The sequence below is a fragment of the Aptenodytes forsteri genome, unplaced genomic scaffold, assembly GCF_000699145.1.
Source record: "Aptenodytes forsteri isolate BGI_AS27 unplaced genomic scaffold, ASM69914v1 Scaffold55, whole genome shotgun sequence".
In the NCBI taxonomy this organism is placed as follows: domain Eukaryota; kingdom Metazoa; phylum Chordata; class Aves; order Sphenisciformes; family Spheniscidae; genus Aptenodytes; species Aptenodytes forsteri.
Genome location: NW_008796063.1, coordinates 2,301,981 through 2,329,665, shown reverse-complemented (window position 1 = coordinate 2,329,665; position 27,685 = coordinate 2,301,981). Strand labels below are relative to the sequence as shown.

General features: G+C 38.3%; 1 protein-coding gene across 2 annotated transcripts in view; it reads right to left on the bottom strand.

Moving 5' to 3' along the window:
• GLCCI1 (glucocorticoid induced 1) overlaps window positions 1-20,188 on the bottom strand; it is a 36,558-nt gene extending 16,370 nt beyond the window's left edge. The window contains exons 1-3 of one of the 2 annotated variants that reach the window (XM_009286356.2): window positions 19,976-20,188; window positions 10,956-11,042; window positions 2,097-2,213 (exon numbers count right to left, since the gene is read on the bottom strand). In XM_009286356.2, the coding sequence (XP_009284631.1) occupies window positions 2,097-2,213; window positions 10,956-11,042; window positions 19,976-19,996 (225 nt within the window). In that variant the 5' untranslated portion in view covers window positions 19,997-20,188. The remainder of the gene's footprint in view (window positions 1-2,096; window positions 2,214-10,955; window positions 11,043-19,975) is intronic. The other variant, XM_009286357.2, reaches the window with a different exon arrangement.
• Window positions 20,189-27,685: the final 7,497 nt, after the last annotated feature.

Sequence of the window (27,685 nt, the reverse complement as noted above, 5' to 3'; positions counted from 1 at the left end):
TCCAAGTACTAAAGAATGTTCCTTCAAAGCGTATGTCCTAAGTGGATTTCAATCTGTGTCAAAGACTGTTTTTACTGTGACTACAAATAGTGGCACAGGTACCTGCAACAGCTTACTTTGAGATGGAAAGCAAAACCTTTTTCTATACAAAATGTAGTGGGCTCCTTTGTTATAGAGGCATAAAAGTTTCAGGAAGAATATCAATTTCCTATATGTCTGCATCACAAGATTAGGTTTTAACCATGAGATTTTATCCAAACAGAAGAAGGAACATGAAGGATCAGCCATGACAGCTCAACCTCTTCTTTCTACAACACTAGCTATTTAAAAAGGCAGTCAGGAAATACAATGACAGAACCAACATTTCAGGAGTTCAAATAGTGGCCTGTTAGTAACATGGGGTCCAAGCTAAGGATCCACTATGGGTGAAATTTAATCAGGACTCAAGTGTCTGCACTGTCAAATGAGACATGATTAACTGCTTCCTACAAGTGGCTTAAGGTTCACAAAGTCATTGACTGAACCTTGTCTGAGCTTTAGAACTCGTAACTGGGTTTCAGTTTCGCTGGCAGTTTGTAATGGCTAGAGCAGGCACTGCACGGGGCATCCTCCATTGCACCCTGCTGAGAATCTGGTTCATGGTCAGGTAATTTGGCCAGGCAGTTTGTCCAAAGCTATTCTTCGTATGTGTCAGCATCTTTATAATAGGAGAAATACAGATATACTCAGAGCACAGGCAATTTTTTATAACTTCGTGAAACATGAAAATGACCTGAAAACAAAAATTGTCTTAGCCAGGCTAGTGCTAAAATGATCAGCTATATTAAAATTTGCCTAAACTCACACATCACTTTGAAAAATAGGTAAGTAATAAGACAACAGAAAACAGAAGCTGTCAGATTAGGAGCCTGAGCTTAACCTCTCAGAGAAGAGGCTATCAAATCCATAGACTGATGGCTGGAGAGAAGTCCTGTCATCACAGTGCCCATTGGTATAGAACATGAGAATGGTCATCAACATAATCTGGACATAATATTTTGCATCCTAAAGATTATGCCTGATTGAGGTTTTACAGTAAGTCACAGTGTCTGGAACAAGAACAGGCTGGTGATTATGGCAATTTTTCCATTTAATATGATGGAAACTCTTAAAATGTACCATAACAACCGCACTGTAACACAGCCACCACAACCACAAACTCTCATGCTAGAAGACAGGATCCTGTATTGACAATGATTCTGGACTACCGTAACAACCAAGAGGTATGTCCTAGACAAAACCATGAAGAATAAGACTTTTATCCTGTAGTGTGACAGATCCGCTAGTCACCAGGGATGGGCAACTGTGGCAAGCATCATCTTGATTTCAGTTGAGTTTAAAATCAAGGTGAGTTATCACTTTCTTTTTAGAAAGTAAACACCACAATATTGTCTTCCTTGATGAAAATTGCCTCTCTGGCCAGGAATTGACCAATAAGCAAAGTATCAGAAAGATTCTTAAAATTGGACAAGGAAATGAGATATTCCCTCAAATCTCTGGTGATACAGCATTGCTGTCTTTTACTGATGAATACATGGTAAGATGAATTACAAGTCTGTTCGTAACAAGCCAGTTAGTGTTCTGCTTGCTGCTCAAAGACTGATCAATTGTTGGGCCACCAATCGAGACTGCTTACGCTTGGTACTTTCTTTTTCTTTATTTTCTATTTTTTTTAACCAGCTCAGATGAAATTGGGTTGCGAAACTGATAAGCAAATACCTTCCAGAAGAGCAGAGACTTTTGAAAGTGTACCACAAAAATTAGTTTTGGAAGCAAGTATGTATTCCTGGAAACGCAGTCTTATCTGGCCATGCTCAGAATTTTTACAGCATCTTAATATATTTTAGTTGCTATCCTGCTGCAACCCTTCTTTCTTTTATTACATGACAACTATCAGATAAATTTCAGTGAAGATGCAATGGTATCAGGTTGTTAAGCATTTCAGTGTACCACATAAAAAAACAAACAGAAGAAAGACAGGAAGAAACAGCAGGCTATTCACCCAACCCTGATAACGTAGGAGGCTATTAATATAAGCAACTATCTATCAGACTTACCTGAGTCTGACTGATTGCTATATGGTTGCCATGGAGAGGTGACTGACGTTCTTTCTCTTTACTGTGACGACTACTCTGCTTACTGCGCTGAAGCTGCTGCCTCAGTTTGGCAATCTGCTGGAAAGAAGTTCAGGTGAAGTGATAATGAGTTATCGAATAGATAACTGCCCAAATCTTCACGTATAAAGTGAATCAGACATTTTAAGTCCTCTTTAGAGGATTTTACAAGCGTATGGGATTGCCTTCCCTTGAAGCATGAGCATTAAAGCTTCTTTCTGCTTGTTAGATACTTTCTCCGAAGTATCTGTCCCATCCGCCAACCTGAGTGACAGCAGGCTTAGTTTGATAACTAAACTTCCTCATTTACAAACAAGCACTGTAATAACTGATGCAAACAAAAGTAGTCAGAATGACAATTTGTAGCAATTTCTGGCCTATAACTGGTTTAAACTGGGGACTATGAAGCCTACAGTTTAATTTATTTGATCTTAAACCAAACCAAAGTTTTCCAATGATAATTCATCATAAAAGCAAAGAGCCTTCACAAACAACTGGCAATCAATATGCATTGCTCATCTTGGAGAACTTATTTAATAGCATTTCCCTGCAGGCTAAATTATCACAGATTCCTTCAGGCAGACGGAATTATCTTTTCTGCTGTCTGCTGCAAAGATGTCTAATCAAAAGTTACGTTATTTTAAAGGTCAAATGCAACTAAAGTCATTATCCATTTGACCTGCTCCTTACAAGAAACGAAAGAATTTCATTTGGGGATTCCTCCACTTATTTATTCCTCCTGGATAATTTCTACATGAAACTATAAGTATTGTCTCAGAAGTTTAGACTATTCACACAACAGGTACAGACACTTCCTTAAGACTGGATAACTTTTTCCTTTGGCCTCAAGTCCTACTCTTCCTCATGCTCAGTACACTGGCATAATAAGACAAAGCACGCACAGCCCCACTTCATTTTTAACTCAGCTAGATACAATTTTTGAAAACCTGAAGGGCAAGTAAGGAGAAGTGAATGCACATGGAATTCATATTTCAAAGAACTTAATCAGCTGGAAAGCAACCTCTCTTTCTGAGTGACAGCTTACAAGTACACACACTCTGCGGTTAACTCCAAGTAGTTAAATATATTACTAGTGCTCTTGCAAAGCAACTCTGTGGTAGAGAATCACTTCGCATCACTCTTCACAGTGTCAGAGATGACAGTGCTTGGTGATGAGGTTTGGATGGAGCTTTGCTCCAGGCTGTGGACTTTTCTTTGTGATGTTTCTGGTATCACTCACAAAAGAAGGATCCTCCTTTAAGGCTTCATATCAAGTCTTGCCACAGCTCGTTACCCATATTCAGAGAACTGCTACTCAGAAATGGCTGAATACTTTGATCTTTCAACAACAGACAAACAGTTCAGACTTCCAAAAGAGTCTGTGTGTAGAATACACCAAGAAAGACAGAGCCCTAATATGACTGAGTTTCTAACACAGATGAGCTAGATTTAGAGAACTGGGAGACCGATCTCTTGATGAAAGGTGCAACTCAGGCACCATGTTGGCAGAAACTTTGAAGGAGTCTGAAGAGATTTCTTCATCTCTAAAAAAAAAAAAAAAAAAATTGTCCAGAACTTCCCCATTCTCCCTGTAGAAGTAATGGCAATTAGGAAACCCAGCTCCATAGAGAGATGAAAAAGCAAGCAGGTAACCAGTCTGGTAAGTATACATACATCTACAAAGATTTATGTCTTACATCAGAATGTTGGAGAATGGGGAGAACAGGGAAATAACCTTCATCTTGCCCTTTAAAAACTTAAAAACAGAAGAGAAAAACAACACCCAGATCAGAAGACAGCTGTGGACTGAGACGGCTGGCTACAAGAATAATCAGAAAGCAGGGAGAGTGCTGTATATAAATCTTTCATTTCTGCTGCCTCTCCTTGATGCTGTGCGCTTCTTCCTAGTTAAAAAGTTAAATACACTGTTTTTTTTATTTAAATGAAATCTGGCTTTCTGAGCTTTCCTCATAGGTATGCTATTAAAAAAAGATCTATACAATTCCACCTCAGAGATCTGGCTGACCGATTTCTGTCGCAAACAGCTTGCAAATCTTTGAGAACATAGCCTCTCACTGTAAAATCTGGACAGTGAAAGCATTAAACAGGAGAGCGTTGATAGGCTGGTATGTCTCTAGGCTGACCAAAACCTTGAAGCTCTGATATCCTGAAAGGAATCATGGACCCCTGGAATCTGAGGTTCTCTCAGCCACCTCAAGAGTATGTATATTTTGGCAGTCAGTAGGTTCTTGACAGTAACAGAAAGAAAAGGCTTCTTGGGTCACTGGGGAGAAAGAGAAAGATGAAAACTTGAAGAATCTGACTGTGTATCTGGAGCTGATATGACCACTTAAGCCAAACATGCAACGCAGTGAAGAAATAGATATGCCTTCTCAGATCATCTGTCCTTAACCCTGAATTTGAAGAACCCTAGCTTTCCATGATGTGGTAGTTACCATCAGACAAAAAAAAAAAAAAAGAGAAAGTAAGGATGGACATGTAAAAAGGAATCTGCCATTTCTTATTCATCCTCCAGACCCGGGAGACAGAGGCTCACCAGCACAGACAATCCAGCTTCAGAGCAGCCACACTAAGCAGGCAGTGGCACCAAACTACATGGACAGAAGAATCCTCCAAACTAAACGATGCTCCATCTCTTCACCACGGGGAGTCCACAGTGAATTTATCACTTGCTAAAGCTAATCCTGAAATCCCAATAGTTTTTTTCTCCTAGAAGATTATCTTTTTATTGCCAATTATTTTCCATCTCAAACTCAAATAAAGCCACTACTACTAACAGGAAGAGGTAGCTGTGCTAGCTTCCTAGTTTATCTTCACCTTCTTCCTAAGCAGCAGAGAAGCACAATCAGAGCATCAAACATAACCAAAATGAGCTGCAGATAGGTATGAGATACACTAATCCTAGGAAAGCAGATATAATTTGTGTAGTGAGGAAGGAGTCTGAAACACATGCCTTGATGGCACCTGTTTTACCAAGTATCTCAAAGAAGCAGCAGATCCTGTCTCTTGGGCACTCGACTGGTGCAATTAATATGAGCTAGGGAATTTGCTGGTGCCAAGTGATTGGTATCAGGAAAACATGTACTTGAAGATCCAGCCAATACACTGGTGTAAATGCACTCTGACATTGAACTCCATTCAGGTTAGCAATATAGATATTTCAGTTAGGAAGATGAGGCAGAAAAGGAATAATGTGCTATGCTGGGGGAAAAAAGTGCAGTAACAAAACACTCCATTTTAACAGGGCACCTAGAAAGAACAGAAAGGGTTTGGGACACCATTTCCCTCACATGCCCAAGTACTGAGCCTGAAGGTGACTGGGGCATACACAATCATATTAAGGAACACATGTAAATCATCACAAAAAGATCTAATGTGTATCCTTTAAAGCATCCAGTTGCTGAAGACATTAAAGCCTTAACCTTGCACATGTGTGCACTTCGATCCATAAAATGTGACAGTGATTTCAGTATACCAATTCAAATGCTCTCCCTGTCTACGTAGCTTGAAGATGGGCAAAAAGTTCTCATGATACAATACAGGCATTTTCTTAGAGGATTCAGCCAGGGGAAAAAAAAAAAAGAAAAAAAAAGAAAAAAATCAAGGAATTCCTCAAGGAATAAACGCAATTTGAACCCTACTTCCAATGTTCAGATACAATTATTTAAAATTATTTTGCTACAATACAAGTTGTAAACATATATGATAGTAAATTTCAAATTATATTTTTAGTTCACATTTGGCAAGTACTCTCATGTAACTGGGGGGAGGGGGAGGGGGGGCCAAAGCAATACGCCGGCACATTTCAAAAAAATTAAGAAAGTTTTCAGCCCTTCCTCTTCCCGTGACTGTTCCCTGCAATATTGTTGATGTATCAGAAAGACTCTTTTCTTGACGTACTTTACAGTTACTTATAAAAAAAAAAAAAACACCAACAAAACCCCCAAGAAAACGCAAAGATCAGTGCATCATAACAGTAATAAACCTACACCAGGTCATTCAGGACCCAAACTTGCAGTTCGGCCTTGATGGTTTACTGTAATGCAGCCAACTATAAGATGATGATCAAGATTATTAAACAAACAAGAAGTTAGGAAAAAACCCTGTATTTTTTGCTTGCTGAATTTTTTTACAGCTAGAAGTGTACTTGAAATAAATATGAATCTTATCTATACCACTTGTAATATGCATGCCTAATGGCACAAACCTGAGAAATAAGCAAATTAGGTTGGTTCTTTGCAACACTGGAATAATCTGAGTATCCTGGTAATTCTTCATTTGAAGAGACCTAGATGCAGACTACTAATATGAAGGAACATGTCATGTCTCACCATTCCTGTCCAAATGCTCATTAATATTTACCAGTTAATAGGCTGTATTTCTACAAATCAGACTACACAACATAGTAACTTCCTATTGCTGAACAAGCCACAAACTCCTTATTAATGAGAGTGAGCTCTAATTCATTTCATGAACCATTTGTTAGTAAACAAGTTAACCAGTAGGTCAAAGAGTAAAACAATTAGAATTAGAAATTCTCCCTAAACCTTTGAATAGCATCTTTCGATCGGTATATGAAAGCACATAAAAAGTGCAAGCTCTCATATTCGATTCTCTTTTATTCCAAAGTCCTTTTCAAGTACTCTGTTAGAGCAAAAGGGACCTTCCAACGGGGGGTTGCTGGTGTCAGTGTAACAGATACAGCATACAGAGGTGCTTAAGGGAAGCAAAAAATCAGCTGTCTGAAATACGTCTTTAAAAAAAATACACAAACGGAAAACTATTTGTTTTAAATTCCAGGTTTTTCCAGTTCTGGGTAAATTCCAGTTCAGGGTAAGCTATAACTAAAATTGTCCCTATTCAACTTCAACAGAATTTCAAACTAACTATTCAGGGTGAAAGGGGAAAAAATACCAGTGGTTCAAACCACTACTTGGTTTGTGTCCAGTACAAAGACTCTGATAGCAACCTTCATCTCCCAGTCAAGACATGTATCTATTAAAATAATGTTAAAGCAGTCTGGCATTATCTTACAACAAGTTATATTCAAGACTTCGTAAAAACAAGCAGTAGATCCCTTCAGAATAAAAAAAAAAGTCAATCTTGTTAGGAGGTGATAAAAAAGATACACTCTATCATTACAAAGTTCATATTGAGAGCTGGGGAGCTGTAAATTTTTTAATAGACCACTAGAAGAAAGCAAGTGCCTATTTCACTGCTAGACAGATTCAATCCTGACACCCACCTATTTCAATTCAAGGGCAAAATAATTTTCAACTACCCAAAGCGAAAATTTTTTTATGTGGTAATACAGAATTCATTTGCTTGCTTGGGATCTTAAGTCTAGACGCTCTTTTTGAGGTTTTTTAAATGTAAATCCTTTAAAAAGAGCTCCCAGTTGTGTTAAATAAATGCATTTAATTGTAATAGCTCTCAAACTAACCAAGGAAAAAACATTTTTTTTTTAAACTTAAAAGCACATTCAATCTTCTGTTATCAAAACCAATTAAAACTATGCATACAAGCATTTGGCTAGTTTACAGTATCAACATAATAAAAAATACATGCTAGAAATCATTCCATTAATTGTTGGAACAAGAAAACATGAATCCAAACTGCTAAGACAAGCCAAGGAAACTGTAAACAGCTATCTACTTGTTCACTGTCAAACGCTATGGGAAACAATTCAAAATGCTGAGCAGAACTGCTGCTACCTATTGCTGTGGTTTAACCCAGCAGGCAGCTAAACACCACACAGTGGTTCGCTCACTCCCCCGTCCCCAGCAGGATGGGGGAGAGAAGGGGGGGGGGAAGTAAAATTCATGGGTTGAGATAAAGACAGTTTAATAGGACAGAAAAGGAAGGGAAAATACTACTACTAATAATAATGATGATAAATGAATATACAAAGCAAGTGATGCACAACACAATTGCTCACCACCTGCCGACCGATGCCCAGACAGTTCCCAAGCAGCAGTTGCCACCCCCCGGCCAACTCCCCCCAGTTTATGTACTGAGCATGACGTCACATGGTATGGAATATCCCTTTGGCCAGTTTGGGTCAGCTGTCCTGGCTGTGCCCCCTCCCAGCTTCTCGCTGGCAGGGCATGGGAAGCTGAAAAGTCCTTGACTAGTGTAAGCACTACTTAGCAACAACTAAAACATCAGTGTGTTATCAACATTATTCTCATCCTAAATCCAAAACACAGCGCTGTACCAGCTACTAGGAAGAAAACTAACTCTATCCCAGCTGAAACCAGGACACTTATACACCCATAACAAGTGCAGTTGCCCAGGAGAGGTGATACTTGTATTTCCATTACTTAAGCTCTTGCTTTCAGCTGCCTATAGCTTTGTCAGATTTTCTCTGAAGTCTACCATGCAACATTCAGCTCTCCTATCCCCTTCCCATCAGAGATTTCAGTACAGGTATACATGTTTTAAGAATGAGATTAAAATGAAAGGGGGTAGAAATCATTTTACCATTTTATGTGCTAAAACACATCATCATAGCTTTTTACCTGGGAAGCTCTGTTGTCCAATACTTCGAAAGAAAAGGCCAAACATTTGTCTGGGGGTCCTTTACGCTGGGAATGTGCTCCTCTATTCCCTTGGAAAAAACTTTACATTTGGCAAAGCCTTACCAAAAATTTCAGTTTGCACATGGTCAAGAAAGATGTTTGGAACTGGCAGCTACATTTGCTAGTAATTCTGTCTCTACTGGGCTTTACAGTTTGAACAGAACAGCCCCAGAGAATTTCTCCTTCCATAAACTGCCTATTACTGTGGCACAAATGCTGAGCGCACAGATACTGTTGGTATTGAACAAACTCTTAACACCCACCACACAGGCATTAAGTAGCCAGACAGAGAAGCTGGAACCAGGACTTACAGGTGAGGGACAGGAAAAAGAAAGGGATAAACAGAAGCCAAATGATGGAGAGACAGAACAAGACAAGGAACTGGAAGGTAACCGAGCAAGAGCTCAAGTAAAGGAAGACAGGCGAGAATTGGCTGGATAAAGCACACAGAATGACACTGGGACTATGAACCCAGGGAACTAGAAAAGGCAAGAAAACTGGTTTGAGAAGCTGGAGAAAGGAAAACAGAGGAAGCGAAAGAACTACAAGCTGAAGACGACAAGGGCAGGTTTTGGGGTGAACAACCATTGCAAAATTTGGATAGAAACAATTCATTTCCACACACCCCATTTTTTCCATTACTGTGTTCTATCAGAAAGGAACCATGAAACCCATCGGCCACATGTTTCTTATCTTTCTCTTGTGGTCAGTCCATAAAGAGGATGGCAACCTAGCACAATGGATCACTGTTATCAAATGGCAGAGACTTGCTTACATGCTGAAGGTTTCACTATCACTGACAGTCACAGCCCTCTGGTGAAGAAAAGCTGCTTGTTGCAGAACTTGATAAGGAACCGCCAGAAGATGAAGGATGGTCTCTCAGTAAAAGCAAGCAAGCGTTACCCTGGAAATACAGATGCTGTTCCTGCCCCTGCTACAATTCCTTTGTGCTGGTAGGTAATGTTTAAGCCAAAACTTTTCAGACACAAAACTCCTTCTGCACTAATTTCTGGGCACTTAATCTGTGATTCTGAGTGATTCCTCATAGCTGCAAACGAAGTCACCCAGGCAACTGAAGGCCCATGTACTAATAAATCAGCTATGATGGGTTTCATAACAGGTACTCAATGAGATGGGAATTCAAACCCTCTTTGGATTGACCTCTCTTTGGCCCAGGTCATCGTCTTTAAAAATGAGGCTATTGCCACCACTGGAATGCAAGATTATTCCGTATTTGTCAAATCTGATTTTAAAATTCAAGTAATCAAACTTACACCACTCCTTTTGACAACTATTATTCCTATCAATGGCTGTCCGGAAGAGGACTATAAATTGCCAGTAACATCATCTCCTCAGACAACCTATACATTTCTTCTCATTTTTGAAAGTCTTATTAAACAGGGAGCCAGGAGAGAAGATGCAAAAAGCCCAGAGTATCAGGGAAAAGTCCCACCCCATGAGACCATGCTGCAAGATACATTTCTTAAAAAGAAAGGTGTAGCTCTTAAAGAGGCATGAGCCTGACTGCAGGCCAGTTATTAGGTACTGGACAGAGCTAGAGTTACATGAACTCTGGACAGAATGGAGTTTACTGGGACAAAAACTGAAATAGTCATTTCAGCTGAGCTGGAGATCATTTTACTGTACCTACTTTCTCATGATGCAAATCCACTTCACTTTTGGTGGGTTCTTTCTAGTTGCAATTGTAGTCTACAGCAAAATACATATGATTAAAGAGCATTTCAAGTAATCATACCATTACTGTATCAACACTTACCCTCTTTTTTCACTTGTGAAAGTGATGTCCTATCTCCACCCTTAAACTTGAACGAAAGTTCTAAACGAGAATATGCTAACATACTGACTTACACTTTTCCTCTTTCAGGAGAGCAGCATTAAAGAACAGAAAGCTAGCTAAGGTAACTCTGAACAGAAAAATTAGTAAGTAACAACAAGGTGGTTCCTCAGCACTCAACTCTGGCCACTCCTTCACAGCCAACACTGTGTAGTAGGAAGGGAGGAAATCCAACAGGCATAAAATAACAACCACTCTTGAAACAACTCTTACGTTGGAGGTAAAACCCGTTTCAAAAGCAACAGAGGGGAGGAAAAGGGTGCAGTTTCCTGGACTCCAGATAGGGATTAAAAATGTCTTGGGCATATCAAAACTTGAAAGGCTCCACTGTGCAAAACTTCTCACCTCTTTTAGTTGATCAGCACTTCCCCACGATGCTGAGCGCTGATGTGATCTCTTCTCTGCTCCTTCTTCAGCCCAACAGCTAGGTGTCTAGAGAGGGGGGAAAAAAAAGAAAATATACTCTACTGAATTCTCCAGGTAAAAAAAACTTTTGGCACAAATTATTGCTTTATTCTTTCCGCAGTGTCAGAGTTCAGGCATTATACATGAAAAATAAATTTCAGAATCTGATATGCAGCAGTAATAGTCTCAATACATAAAAAAAACCATGTAGAAAACTAAGGCTTTGTAAACTTGCATTTACAAAGGATAAGGGCAATGCACTTTACTGCAGAAGGAATCAGAGGCCTCACAATCACAAAAAAACCCTACCTGGCTACTCTCATCTGCGCTTTGTCATCCATTTCTAGTTTTCACTCAGCAGACAGTTTAGAAAACCACAAGATTAAAAAAAATATACAAACTCAGAGACTAAAAGCCAGGATTCACTTCTCCCACCTGTCTTCCTTAATCACTGGGCCACATAATCAATTCCTTCTTGCTAACTCTGACTCAATACAGAGTTTGATACACCTTGTATTATTTTTGGCACCAACCTACATGAGCAGAACAGTGAAGAGCAGGCCTTTTCCATCCTTGTCGGCAAGCCCAGAAGTTTGGGGACTGTCCTTGGATGTAGGAGCTATAAAGTTAAACCTCAAAGATTGAGAAGGGTCTGGAAGCCAGATCTCCCAACTCCTGTGCTTATTCACCACAAGACTATTATGAAAATTGAGGGTATCCACCAGCATTTCTGAACACGAGAGTCACCAGCTGCCAGAGGAGCAATGAGGACATCTAAAATCCAGGGAGAGTTTGGGGTATGAACCATATAAAACTCAGTGCTATAGGCACATATATAAATACGTGAAAAGGAAAACAAAAAAAAGGTGGTGTTGTTTTTTTCAACAATTCCTACTAATATTAGCTGAATCTTTCACAATAATGCCGCAAGAAATAAAACTATACCACTGAAAACGATGAGAATTCAGCAGTGAGGTTCTTCAGGAAAGGGACCACTGCTAATACTTCTCCAAGGGAGACAGGACCCCAACCCAGAAGGACAGGTAGGATCTGGGATCCACCTTCCTGCGGGACTTCCTTCTCATGCACGGAAACCCTGTTCCTCCACAGCTTTCCTTACTCTTGCTTCCTCTCTAGGGTCTAGAAACGTCTGTAGTACCCACACACATAGCGGGCACTGTTCTGCTCAGGAAGGAGGCTGGGCATCGCCTTGGAGAACACCACAAAAACAATGTCTGCCGCTTCTCACCTTCGCTGCCCTGGGAAGGGAAGTGGAAGCGGCACTCCCGGGGCCAGGCCACTCAAGCCAAGCATGCCAGGCCAGGCCTGGTACCATTAAGCACTGAAATGTAGTTTCAGAGCACAGGCTATACCTTTATAACCACTGCACTGCCACAGTATTATATGGCCTACAGCCCAGCACCTAACTCATAAGCGCTAATACTTAATGTGCTAAGTCACTTTGTGTGCACAGGCCTACGTATCCCACTTGTGTTTTCTGCCAGCCCTGCACTTTCCATGTTTTTGGTGGGGTTTTTGGCCATTATTTTTACACCACCAGGAATACTTCCACCAAAGGCCCAGCAAGCTGTGTGGGCGATTAGAAAGCAAAATGGAAAAAATCAGTAATGAAGTTTTTGCTGCATGTTCTCAGGAAAGAAAAAACAAGCCTTTATGAAAGTTAGCGTTCTGTGTATTTATTATATGACTCCCTTTGTGTGGATCTGGGGAAGAAGCCAGAAGATAATGTGGTTATGAAAAAAAATAAAGTTAACAAGAGTGAAGAGTTAAAACAGCTATTTAAAACTATGAGGGAAACATGGGAGTCCCTTAGCCAGGCAACCCATGACTCGTCACCCAAAGCAGAGCCTCTGCCACATGCGCGCTACCTGTGTGTGCATTCGCTCACTGCATTTTAGCAGAGCCATGTTCTAAATAATTACTTGTTCTTGCAGATTGGGTACTTACCACCTCCCTGAAATTTGTGTGAAAGACATTGTATTGCTTTTAATTTTTTTTTAAACGCTGAAGCGGCTTGCAGATTTCTAAAGAACTAGAGAAAACAGGGGGAAAATTTGCTCCTCTTTCAAAATCATGGGCTTTCACAATCTATTATAATTTACTTTCCAACTTAAATTACTCTTTTCTTAAAGTATTTTACTATATCCCAAGTACAGCTGGAACCATACCCTCATAAAAAAAAAAAAACACAACAGAAAAACATCAATGCAAAGGGAATTCTTTGAAAATTTATCTTCCAAAGAGTGTATTCTGAATACAAGACTGCTCCATAGTTTGGGGAACAACTCCAGGACGAAGTAGAAACAGGCATTTCAGGTGCTTAAATATCTTCCTGTAGTGCAGGAGGATGTACCAGGGATCACTACAAGCTCGTAGCCTTTCAACTACAGCTTAATAAACAGAACAGAAAAGACATGGAGTATCTAAAAAGCCAAAGTGAGTTTCAACAAAGAGAAGTAAACTGTTAAAAAACAAAACAAAACCATTATGTAGAAAGCAAGAGCTTGCCTGTATTTTTTAATAAGCACAGATATTGATCCAGGTAGCAAGAATAAAAACAAACTAATAGCAACACCCTGAAGAACTTCATCAACAACACTGGTGACTGTTAGTAGAGAGAGGTGAGAATCCTTATATTGCAGTTGATTTAATCCGAAATCAAAAACAACAACTATAAAACATCCATTCACTTAATACTAAATTTTGTACTTTCTCAAATATGCTTTGACACTCTCTTCCACTATCTCCCTTGAGACAGGATTACACAGTTGCTTTCCATCTCTGGTAAATTGAGTCAAGTCACAACCTTTCAAAATACATACAAGTATCAGTATACAGGGGGCAGACTATTTGTGTCCCTCAATTTTATTTGCAGTATTAGATTACAAATACTATATGATGTTCCTAGCACTGTACTGAAGTCAGGCAATGTTATATTAATATGCTATTTATATTCAGATGGAAAAAAGAAAGAAGGTTAAAAAATAACACAACATAAGCAGTTACTAGAGTATTACAGCAAGCCAGTCTTCTTCAAACCCTAGAAACTGCTGCTTATAAAATATTGTAAGCCGCATTATATGAAGATAAGTTTTGGGCTTGTAACCCAAAGTCCTTATATTCAAGCAACAGCTTTAAAAAAACCAACCAAACAAAAAAAAAACCAAACCCACACCAAAAACCCCACCCTCCAAACAGAAATTCTGCTTTTGTAAGTTTAGCTCATGTATGAGCACCTCACACCTCACCTGAATGTTGTAATTTACATCACAAATAAGATGGGGGTGTACAGCACCCTTGATATGCCACATTTCATGAAAATTGTTTTCCCATCTTTATTTACAACTTCTGCAAAACAGGCTTATTCATGGAAGCCTTCATTTGAAGCTGCAAGTATACTTCCCATGTGTTAAACACATTAAAACAATAATGAAAGTAAAAAACTCACTCAAAACTGTATTTGAAGAAAAATTTCTGAATCACAATAAACAAAACCAAAGTTGCTGCACCTCAAGTCAGAAACATAGTAGGAGAGGTCATAGGCACTATCTGTGAAACCAGTAATATTTCAGAGCTGAAACAAATTTACAGCATCACTTAAGTATGAACTGAACTTCATGAAACTGAAGGATTATTCCTGCAAGTCTATATTCAGAAACTAAAATTTAAAACATTTTAGGAGGAGAACCTTGAAAACATTAAGTAACGCATGCTGCACCTTCAAGAGGAGGATTGCTGATATTTTAAAATGTGAAGGTTTGTGGTCCCAGTTTCAGTTGACACAATGCTTAAAGCGTGGGCATGGGATAGGACATGGTGAGAACACCACATCTGGTTGCTGTCTTCAGTCTTAATGTAAATCACAGTTACCATTGTTCTAACTCACCCAACCTTGTAGAGATTAGCATTTCTTCCAATGCGTTTGGTAATTCTGCCTTGCTTTGCCACCCATGTCAGGGATATACACCTACAGTCTTTCCACTTCATTTAGATCAGAATGACTGGATGGAGTACCAACCTACCTAAACCTAAAATAAGACTGAATTACTCTAAATATCTCACATTTTATTGCCAGCCCTTCGCTCTAATTACTATATCTAGCCTGCATTCCAGATTAACTACATTGGGGGATGGGAGCAAAGATTAAAAACACGAGTCTAGGTTTTACAGGGGAAGCAATAATGTTTTTTAAGAACTTCCATATTCAAAAGAAATGCAACAACAGCACTAGAAGATAAAGTGTGATGAGTCTTCAGATGTTTCTAAAGCATTCAAAGGCCCTCTAGAAATTTTACAGAAAGAAACGGCCTAAAGAGTTAGAAGTTAATTTGACTATAGGTGACGACTCCTCTTAAACATCAGACAGGTTAAGAAAAGTTAGAATGATAAATTCATAGTTATATGACACATTATCTCTTCCTCCTTGTCCCTTCCCCCCAAAGTATGTCATTAAAATATCCCATGAAAGCAATGATAACTAATACACCAATAAAAAAGCTTCATGTAATTGAGCCTCCCGGTTTATGATGTTAATTTTTAAGCAACAAAATTTCTATCCAAAAGAAAACAAAACATTACTCAGGTGACTAATGAGAGGTAACTACATTAAAGCCTTGACCCACACACAAAGAAGAACAAAAACGTATTTTAGCCAAGCATTCCAGTTTAATAACTCTGCATTATATTCTTTAGATTAGAGAGAAGTAAAAATTCTGAAAGGCATTTTGCAAGCTTTCTTCATCTCCGTTTGTGTAATACGTAATTGCCATATACAATGAAAAAGGCATATCCAGGCATCTTGGAAGCCAGTTTAAGAAGTCAGTTGCGGGGGGGGTGCAGGAAATCACTGAATCATATTCCACTTGGTCATTTGTTCTTTTCTTTGTATTATTTAGATTGAGGAAGACTACATAGATGAACTTTAACTGGCAATATCTTTATTATGACATCAACATCACATGTTTATCCCTAATCTCTCCTTTTTAATTTTATAAAAATCTTTTAAATGATTTAGCTACTGCCAAATAATTATATTAATAAACTATGACGATTATCCAAATGTTTCTGAAGATTCTGAGGTTAGGCATAGCCATTTCAACATTGAATTATTCTTTACACTAGAAAGGGGGAAATACACGTATAGCATGAAGGAGAAGTATATAAAATTGCTCCATCAGTGCTCCCAACAGAGATGGAAAAAAATGGGGAAGGAAGCTACACTGAATTTTAAATGGCCTTAATGAAAAGTTCAAATTTCACTGAAAAGGAGAGGGACGTAGGACAGAGGAGGAACTTGGGAAGGGGATCACAAAGTATATCAACACGTATAATAACTTCCTATAATAGTAGGAATTCCCTGCACTTCTGGAATACTTAAAACTACTAACTAAAATGGCGTACCTCTGATTATCCAAAACTTGCTGCTCCTTAAAGATCAGCTAGTTGTATGCACATGCACACACATGAGCATAAATGCATGGAGAATTCTTAGGAATCTGGAATTGTGTAAATGTCACAATGCATAGTGTCATAGTAGATTTTTCCAAAAGCAAACATAACAACCTCACTTCTCAGTGTTTTCAGTCAAAACACTTGAGGTGGGTAAGAGACACTGAAATATGAACTACAATTACTATTCTCCAACAGAAACTAAAACAAGCAAAATTCTGTTTCCTCTGTTTAAATAACAAGATATTATTGAATTCTTTTTTAAAAATCCTGGTTTAATTTTAGAGAAAGAAGAAACATTTTATTCACAAGCACTACACAGGTTCAAAGAACTTAACTGGGAAACAAGGACTTGGAATAAAACTCATTAAAGGTTCATCTGATCACGGTGAAGACCAGAATCTGACTTTTTTTTTAAATACAAGAATTCTAAGAAACTTGGAGCAGCCATAATCACCACCTTCACGACTGTACAAAATTTGGATTTTAAATTAATGTTTAATTAGGGACAAAAAGTACCCTTGAAAAAGAAATAATTATTCCACCTACAATGTAAGTTATACTGACAGTATTGTTCATGAGTTTAGAAGTAAAACAAGAGATAATTTTTCTCCAATGAAACATGCTCATACAAAGAAACTCGTTTATTGATTTTCATTATCTTTTTTTTTAATTTATTTTGTTACCATCTTCCACTCTGCTAAACTACCAAGTGTTATTATTTTTAGCTACTGTAAACTATATGAACTCCCATGAGCTAAACTGTTACTTAGCCAACAAACATGAAGTAGTGGAAGTACTTGTGCTGGTACTCAGGCAAAGAGCAAGGTTTTAATTTAATTTAACTTAATTTGCCATGCATGCATCCTATCAATGACTTGGAACTCATCCTTAGTTCTTGAAATTAGATATACTTCAAACTACACAGAGCTCAAACAACAAAAAACCCCACACAACCAGAACGTAACTCAAGTCAATATTTTATGATCAAGTTCATCTACAAGCCTCCCTAGTGAACATTTTATTTCAAACACCTGGAATTTGCTGTGCCAATCACTATGCTTGTTACATTTTACATATTCATATAGTCCTGAGTAGTCAAGACACGTTTTTCAACTCAACTTAAACACTATGCAAAACCCAAGCATTTAGCAATTTGAATAAAAAGACAGCTAATATAATTCCTTGTTAGAAGACATCCACACAAATCCAAACCATGAAACTTCCCTGCCCTTATTCCTTTGAAGTAATAGTTCACCTTGTAATGACAACAGTACTGCCTTTCCCCTCTGTTACATTTGACTATGCTGAAAATGTAAAACTTCCTTTTTATTTTTTTTTCCTCCCTGAGCTTTGTTTCTGAATGAGGCAAAGGGTGGCAGCCAACAGGTCAAATAACCTAAACACTTACTTGAGCTCACTAGGAAAGCAATTTTACTGCCAAATGCCTGGAGCTCAAATATTTATAGAACAAGTTTGTTTCTCTTTTCTGTAACTAGTGAAAAGGTTTGTTTGTGAATGTTTAAATATTCTAAACTTTCTATTCATAAGGGTATTTGTGAAGTTTGATATGGATATATGTTTTATGAGAGAGGGGTTAAGAAATACAGTAACTACAAAGCATGCTACTGAAAATCTCCTGAATGGAAATTATGGTTTCAAAACAGAAAGACTTTCAAGGCACAGTATTGTGAAGGGAAGGCACCTTGGAAGTAAATCCAGGATTAAGAGCTTTTTAGGTAGATTTTTCATGACAGTAAAGATGACTGCTTGTTCTTCTTTTTTGCTTAAACTGGCTGGCTGGTTTCAAAATGAGTGAGTAGGACGTGAAGACAGCGTTTTCTTAAAGGGTCCCACCACAGTTTCTAGAAGTTTCCTTGAACAATTTTAATCATCAGATTCCCAAATTCATTAAATAGGATTTCTGGATCATACAGACAGATCTTTTTTCTTTTCTAAGCATCCTACCCTTACCCTTCCCCCATCAGAGGACTTCCTGCATCGCATTACAGTAGATTTTAAAGAGATGTGGAAAATTATTTATACATTCTAACTTGTCCTGAGAAATTCAGTATTACACAAAAGACTGAAACCTAGAATCAATACAAAGAGCTGCTGCATTTGCTCTGAGCAATGGTGGCAGAATGGGTGACAAGTATGTTGCAAGTCAGTGGAAACTAACCAAAACCTATACACCTACAAATGAAGTTATGACAGAAAACCCCTTGATATTTTAAAGGTATCATATGCATTGTGACAACATAAGCTTCCATTAAAAACAATTCTTAATGGCACAAGAGAGTTATAAGCAAAAGGTAGGATGGCAGAAGTATCTTTTTTTTTTTTTGCAGGACACCCATGATAACAATGGGCCAGAATCATGGCACAAGACATAGAAAACTGATTTAACAACCATCCCTACATGGCCTGTAGGTTGAAAATACAACCAAAGATAGACAGTTTTTTCTAGTTTCCAATTTAGTTTAGAACACAAACTCAAATTACTTACTCCATACCTTAATAACAACACTACTGAAAAAACAAGAATGCAACTGCTTTGCTAATAATTTGGTTTTTTTAGAATTACGTATTTTTTACCTGTTTGATAGTGAACAACTTTGTGGGCAACAAGCTCCAGCACAAGGAGGAATCAGACAAGAAATGATGTTCAGCTTTCTAGCCAAAGAGCACTGGAGCAGTATGAATGCCACAGCAGCCTACCTGCCAGAGGTTCCTGCTAAGGATAGAGCCCTGAGGAGGATCCAAGGTATCACAAGGGTATCAGGCCATAAATCATCTCAGTAGCCTTCCCTTCGTAGCTGGTGGTAAGGCTCTCATTCTAATGTCTGGCTTCAAGAGGCAACTCTTCCACAGAGCATTTTTGTCTGTCTTTCTTGCTACTAAGCAGCAGAGGGAACATCTCAAGACCACATTACATGCTCATTCCCAGCTTCCTCTTCTTGATTTCCTCTCTAGTGACAAACTGATCAATTCTTCTTAACTGTAACCTCTCTCCTTCCCCTCCCCCGCACGCACAAAATACACTTTTTGAGACCCACAGATTTATTACCACGATTCAGTAGAAGTTTTAGTTTGTCAGCCACTGCTATTATGGAATCTTTTTTTTTTTAAATAACACTCAGCACAATTTTGCATATAGCAGCTTCAAAATAAACCAGATACAAGGCTGAGATTGAAATCTGCTTATTTAGCCTCAACAGATCTGCCCACATACAGAAAATTATTTTTAACAACTGTTTTCTAAAAGCATAAAAATATTATCTGTTGCATACCATGTTACTGAGTTGACACTGATTAAAAAACACTACTGTACCCTATTTTTAGGGCTTTATATTTATAACAAAATTAAGTGAACCCACATTTCTTCAGAATTAAGTTGAGCTAAGATTCCAGATCAGGTGATAAAAGTATTATCAGGAAGACATCCATTATACAAAACATCTCTGTTGTCTTGCTTTACAGCTTTTTACCTGAGTAGATTTATCTTTCATACATGAAGGGTAGTGTACGTGGGGATCACGTGGCCACTGTCCTGTGAGGTAAGGTCCTGTTATTGTGTCCAAAGAAGAAGTTCGCCTTATGGTACCAGAAGTTCTGATTTGCTGGGATTTTGGCCTGTCCACTGTAGAAAACCAGAACAAAGTCAACAAAAAAGTCAGGCTAAATTTGATATTAAATGTTAAAAGCTAGCTATGACACACAATTGCAAGAACACATCAGAAACCTTTGTCTAAATGCCAAGCTGAAAAGAATGCCATCACATCAAAGCAAATAACATCAGACAAAGGAGAAAAAATACAAAAGGGAAAACTTAACAGTTACAAAAAACAACAACGCTTCAAGTGTTCATATCTGCAAAGAACCAGGCTACTCATGCAATATATTTTCATCAACAAAAAACATCAAGCAAATTTAAATACAGTGATGATGCAACTCAGGAAAGCCAGACATACAGAAATAGAAAATACAACATAGTATCAGTATTGGGTTACTTTTTTTTTCTAAGTCAGCTTGCTTAGCTTTCTAAATACTAAAACACAAATCATGACAAAATTTATGATTCTTAAGAAGATGCATATCCGACTTCCTGCTCTCATGTACGTCATACCATATTATTTACAAGATCCCAATACAGGCCTTAGCAAGCTGAAAGCGTGTGACTATTTCCCTCTGACTCAGGTCAAGGCAGCTACCATGTTTGTCTTCACTCATCACAGCGCCTGCGATCTTTGACTCCTCCCTGTACTTCTGTCCCCATACACCTAGATCACAGAACACTTTTCCCTGCATTTCATTTGGAAAGCAGAGAGTAGGGTGATTCATGAGATTGTTCTTTCCCGCATCAGAGTTTTACAGCATGCTCTCTGGATCATCTCACTTTGTCCTTTAGGCAAAATTACTTCATATACTCGTTTTCTAGACTTTACATGAGCCAACCTAAGCCCTACATTAGAGCTACTGTCTGTCTTGCTAACCCCTACTAAAAGAAGTTTGCAAGTGAGATTACTTTCAAGTTAGTCACGTGCTATGCACTGATCCGACCCTGCAAAACCCTACCCACTGCTCAGAACTTGAGAGGAGACCTGCTGGCACACTTCTGAGACCAAACACAGGCACTGACCTCCACATACATTTTCTCTTTGTATATCATCTAGAATTGCTGGATCTCAAAAGGCAGACACCATCATCAGTGTTTTATACAGCCTTCAGCACAATGATTAAGGTACAGCTTGCACTAATACAGCATGCTTGTAGTATAATATATGAACATGATAATGTTAAAACAGACCATTTTAGAGAATGGTCTGTGCTGAAACACTTCATTAACAACTAATTTTAGGTGAAGAGTTCTAAATAATGCTGTGAATTGGAAGCATGATAGTATATCATACTGCCTTTGTATAATTGTTTTGATTGCAATGTTATCTATAAACCAAATCCCTACAATTTCAAACACATCTATCCTCATAGGATTCCAATTGTGACAAATTTGCATTTTAAGAAAGATTTTTGAACTATTAAATGTAAGAAATCCTGAAATCCAAAATAAAGGTGACAAATTTTAAACATGAAAACAGTATTTACATTTGCGCTGAAACACAAAAGTACCTAAAGGGTGCATACCTACAAAGCATTCTTCCAACTGTCACTGCCATGCTATGGCACTACACTACTTTCACAGGTAGCCTGAGTTTTGAAAATTCCTCCAAAAGCTCTGTTCATTAGAAATACGTTACATGCAAAAAATCTATCAGGAATTTGTTAAATACATAAGGAGTTACGTATGTTCTAAAAAAAAAAACTTTTAAAACAAGGTAGAGACGATGCAGAGACAAAATGGCAAGACAATGTCTGAAGATGGAGAAATAAGGACCAAGCAAAGTTTACCTTTGCAAACTTTACATTTTAAAAGTCTTGCTGAAGGAAAAAAAAAAACACACACCACAAAAACGTAAGTCCAAAACACACAAATAAAATATATACAACCAGAGAACGATCCAAGGTCTGTGTCTTGTTCTACACCCAGAGGAAAGGCAACAGCAATCCCAGCATGAATAACTCACATGATTGCACTACAACGGCGACAGACACAAACACCACCAGAAGTTACAACATTTATAATTTCCCATGGTAATCTTGGAAGCGGACTGCAGGACACTGTCAAACCCTGAAGCCAGGAGAAGGAAAGTTAAAGACACAGTCTCCTAAGTCCCTACTACTCGTCACCATTTTTTTGAATCACAGGAAACAAACCAAGGACACCACTTCTCAACTGCACAAACCAATCAAAGTTAGCACATGCCAACCCTATTCCATTGCTGTCTGCGCTCCTTCCATCTACTTTGAAATGGCACACACAGATGTATGAACCCACCCAGTAAGGTGATTCACTGAGTTAAACAAAGAAAACTAAAACCTACCCGAAAAAAGTATAAACACACGGTTTTCCCCATTACAGGCAGGTTGGCATAATATACCGGGCAGAAACAACCACAGGAGAGCCAGGAGGAACAACAGGGCTGCAGCAGCGCTGAGGTCTGTTCAATAACACTTTCGGCTCTCACCCTTTTATGATATGTATCATTAGACCATAAAAAAATAAAGAAGGGATCTCCAAGCATGAAATTTGAAGGAACTTCTACAAATTAGCATTTGACAAACTGTCTTGTACAGTAATGAAATTAGAGATGACTGGATGCCACGGAGAGCAGAGTTGAACTGGATCGCAACAGTGGGGGCTCAGATCAGCTTAAATTGTTTTCTAAATATTAAAACTGCTCTCAGGATTTACTTCTCAATTTTGCTTTTCTCACCTCATTATAAGTCTGGCTTCTTGCTACTCTAGGAGCTACTACAGAACTTTCACTTCTCCCCAAACTTTCATTACCAATGAGATTCTGATGCTCCTATCATGCATATCCTTCTCCAGTCCCAATCACTTTGTCCAGGTGGAAACCTCATGCTCTGTTTTCTCACAGAAGCAAAAAAAAAAAAAAAGTGCAGCAAGTGCCATCCGATATCTGAAGCACTTCAACAGCTCCTGAAGTTAGCCAACCGACTTCAGCATTCAGAAAGGCTTCAATGTTCAGAAATTTCTACAATTACAGAATGATTTTACCCAAGTTTCAGACTATACCACATCTGACAGTATTTGAGCGTATGAGTGGATTTTACTGCAGTGCTAAGTCAGAACAATTCTGTTCTTTCAGTGATGTGCGACGTATCTCACAAGGAGCTCAGCTCTACCTCCAGAGTAAGTAAACTTTGGAACATAGTACTTAAGAAGCATAACGTTACCTGAAAAAGTTAGCTAGAAATTACAAAAGCAAGAGGCATGCTCACAGGAAAGCAAAATACCCCATGTGTTATTTAAAATATGCCACAAGTTTTAATAGTATGTATTTAGGGTCTATTGCTACACATTTCTAGTTATAAATGATTTTATGTAAAAGGACACAAGGGTCCACCTGAATACTACAGCTGGTGAAATTCAGTGTGATCCGACCTCCCAGCAGGAATCAACTAAAATAAACTGCATGAAATCATGAAATTATGGTTCTGCATGCTGCATTGACAGCCAAAAGAATTCTAGTTATACCACCAAGACTGACTGAAAAAAGGTTTCCATTTCTCTGCCAGCAGAATGTAATTTAGTAAGAGACTAACACGACAGCTCTTTTGAAGAGGACACAGGGCTCAAATAAAACCATCTGCTACAGCTCTAAAATGAAGAGATTGCCTTCCAATCCAACATAGAGGCAGCTAACCTGCACATAATCTCAACACCATGTTCGCAGTCCATTTTAGCTTAAATAATGCTTTCTGCCATGCGTGCAATGAGGAAAATCACCTGCAGCAGCAGAGCAAGATTGACAGCTAGCACTGGTACCATTATAAAAACTGCTTCAGCTAAATCCACAAGAGCTCAGCTGTCAGCATCTTTCCTTCCCATCTCTCTTTCAGCAGTTAGCAGATGCAGTTCAAATTTGGCCAAAAGTTTTCCACTCACATCCTTGCATGGATATATCCAGCTTAAAATGACTAAAATTATCCTAAGAACTTCTCAGATGACACAGATTCCTCTCAAGTTGAGTGAAAAACATGAAACAAAATAAAATTCATTCTTCCCTAAAATTAGGAGTATTAATATTGTCATCTCATTATCGACGTCAGCTGTGACACTCTCCTGCCAAAAGGCTTGCAGTAACAACATTCTTGCAGTAATATCTTGATTTTTTTCTTGAAAGTTCATCTATAACTTAAACTATTTAACCAAGACAGCCAAGTCATGACACCATGAAATACCAGTACTAAATTCCACAATAAAGTTTCATGAGATGTTGTTTCTCTTCAGTTCAGTTGATAACACTCTGCAGAACCTTCTGGTTCACCTTCAGAGCTACTAGTGAAATGAGTCCCAAGCTTAGGTCTCATCTGTTCCTAAAGAATTTCAGATTTTACCTAGGAAATTATTACTAATGTCGAAAGAATCTTCTCCAAAAATTCTTAACACTCATGGAAGGACTCACTTTGATGGATATCCTAGTCTGCTTAAGACTCTTTTCAAGAGCCCCAAAGCCAGAGTTCAAGTAGTCTGGCTCAAAGGAGATGCAGAGACTAGATACCACATTACGAAGGAGTATCAGATATTTCGAGGACATTCCTACTAGAGATGACAACAAATTTACAACTGTCTACAAAACCAATGATTCAGAAGTGCCTGTGTGAATACTTCTTAAATAAGAAAGTACGTGGGAACGCAGCATGGGAAATCATAAACTAGAAATGGAAAGCTGAGTATTAAGGAATGGTGACCCACAGCGACTACTAAGAATGATGGCCCAACACTTAGGTCATGGTTACCACAGCAGCGGCTGCTGATGACTGCCCCACGCAGGTCTAGTCAAAAGTCCCCTCATCTGTTACACCTTCTACAGGCATGAAAAGAGATACCTCTGCTCTTGCTTGCTTCGGACAAGGATTCCTTGAGTACTACAAAAGTAGACTTTCAGATACAAGAGGAGGAACATTCTCTGAAGAGTCTGGTCAAGAGTTTTTTTGCCTTTTTGTTTGTTTTTTAAGCAAGCATATAGTGGTACTGTACTGATTCCTGAATGTATATTTGATTCGTCTTTCCTGCTCCAATTATGTACGTAGGTGGACAAACCGGTGCACGTTTCTTTGCAGAATTTGTCTCTATGACATTACGAGGAAAAAGATTGAATAATAGGGATTTAGAGGCCACTCAAAAAAAACCCCTTCAATCTTCATTCTCAAGAAGGCTTTTCTCTTGTAACTGGAGCCAGAATCTCTCAAGAAAAGGATTAACGAGGGATTTGGGGTCCCTAGAAGTTTTACTCCACAGGATAAATCTATTGGCTCAAAAGACATTTCCCAGTTGCCAGTGACTGACGGACTTGTTTCTGACCCAATCTGCAAACTGGCTGAATGACTGCATTAACGATTCAGAGTTGTGCAGAACAACAAAGAGCATACTGTTTGCCACGTACTGTTCATACAAAATAACAAAAAATAGGATTTTAAATAGCAACTTAAAAAATACAACACCCTAATATGTAATTGAACAGAAAAAATATGAAGTTATTGCAGTCCTCCTTCTATAATTTCAAGTTAAACAGCTTAACCTCTTTAATAGCTTAAAACAAAGCAAAATACTAGCTTTTTCAAACACTTAAAATGCAGTACAGTGTTTTGCTACCAAAAGGATATTTCTAAGAGGACATAACAAGAGATGGTCATTTTAAATTGCCTTCTGATACATCTCTAAAAACACTGTACATTCAGCTCCATAAAACATCTGCCTTCATTATGTGCACCACATTGGTTTTGATTCAGTTGTATCAACTTCAGAAATTATTCCCAAATTTCTATTTTCAGAAACTGAGACAGAGGATGACTAAAAATGAAGGGGGATGACATTCTGAGGTAACTACTCTGAACAGACTGACATAATCCACTCCAATTTCTTCTCATTATCCATAACATTGAACTGACCAAAAAAAAGGCACAGAACAGCACCATAATCTAACCAAGGCTCCAACAACCAAACTGAACAAGCAGAAAGCAGTCCACTTCATGAGATCTGAGATCTTTTCACAGATCCACGTCCGTGAACGATGTGCCTTCTACAGCCAAGATTCTTCAGGGAAGGAAGGAAGGAAAAAAAAAAAAAAAAGAGTGGAACCAGTCTTCCACATAGGCCATTTTACTGTTTGGTAGTCAGGGCAAATTCGGTTTTGTACCTGACGAGGCTTATGAGAATTCAAACTGAACTGCATGAAACAGTAAGTCTATCAATACAAAAGGTAGCCTATCCTGGGAAAACAAAACAAAACCAAACCAGTTTGATCTTTCAAAGGAAAATTGTAGACAAAGACCCACAGTAAGGGTTTGGGGAATCAACCATATTGAGTTATCTTTTATAGCCATGACTAAGCCACCTAGAAAGGGAAGAGGTCTTCTGATTAGTCACTGAATCCAACAGGTAGATCAAGGCACTTCCTTCCATCAAGGAGGTTTTATGCATGACTCTTCAAGGACGTACAGCTCTACTCACCTAACTGCACAGGAAGGCACGGTGCTCAGAGCTAGGCTATGGATACCCACAGGAAGAGGGACAGATGGATGAATCTGTGGGCATACGAATGTCAGTGGACCTACAGCTGACTCTCAAAATCTTGGTTGCTACGCATACATGTTGAAACAGTCTCTGCCTCACGTCCCTATTCCACCCAACTACATGTCAAGTAAAATGTGACTATGCATATCTTTCAGAAGTCAGATTTTGCTCACAGCAAAACTCCCCTGTTTAAAATCAACATTATCCTTGGAGATCAAGCATAGAAAGAACGCTCTAATCTCAGTAAGAAAAGTAAACAAACTATAAGGAAGAAAGTTTCAGCCCTCTAAAGCTAAGTTATTCTTCTAACAAAGATTACTGCTGGCATGTATATGACCTGTATACAAAAGACTAAGCATTTAATATCACAAAAGCCCGCTTTGTTCAACAGATGTAACCTACACATTCTCACTCTAACAGGACACCAGAGAGGTAAAACACTAATTCCAAGCCTTTCAGATTTTTATGTATTTCACATTTTTAGAATATATTTTTCTTTCTCAGGTTATCACTTCAAACTTAAACACTATGCAAATACCTAAACTTAGTATCATTTAATAAAATATCTAGAAAATGTTTCTGGTTTAAAAAGTTAAAACAAAACTGATTGGAGCTCAGCAGCTAAGTACTTGGGAAAAAGAGCACATTGAAACACACAACCAACCATTAACTGTTGTGCACTTCTTCAGGTACAGAGAATTGTCTTCATTTTAGTTCATTAATTTAGATCTGTTGAATGATAAATTTATCCAATATTGAGAAATAACTGGGGCTGGTAATCAAAAAGAGCACTGGTTTTTTTTTTCTTCCAGTGTATTAATAATTAAAATCTTGAAGGAAATTATAAACACATGCAATTAATTCAGTAACTAAAGATAATAACACCTTTGTTGAATAAACTTGATGACTCTGAAGGGACTTTTTTTTGTTATAACGATAATACAGTTTAACAAAATGTTGTAGAAAAGTGTGGGGTTTGTACACCTTTAATCTAATTCCACTTCCCATCAAAATGCAGCTGGACATAATTGTGAATAAA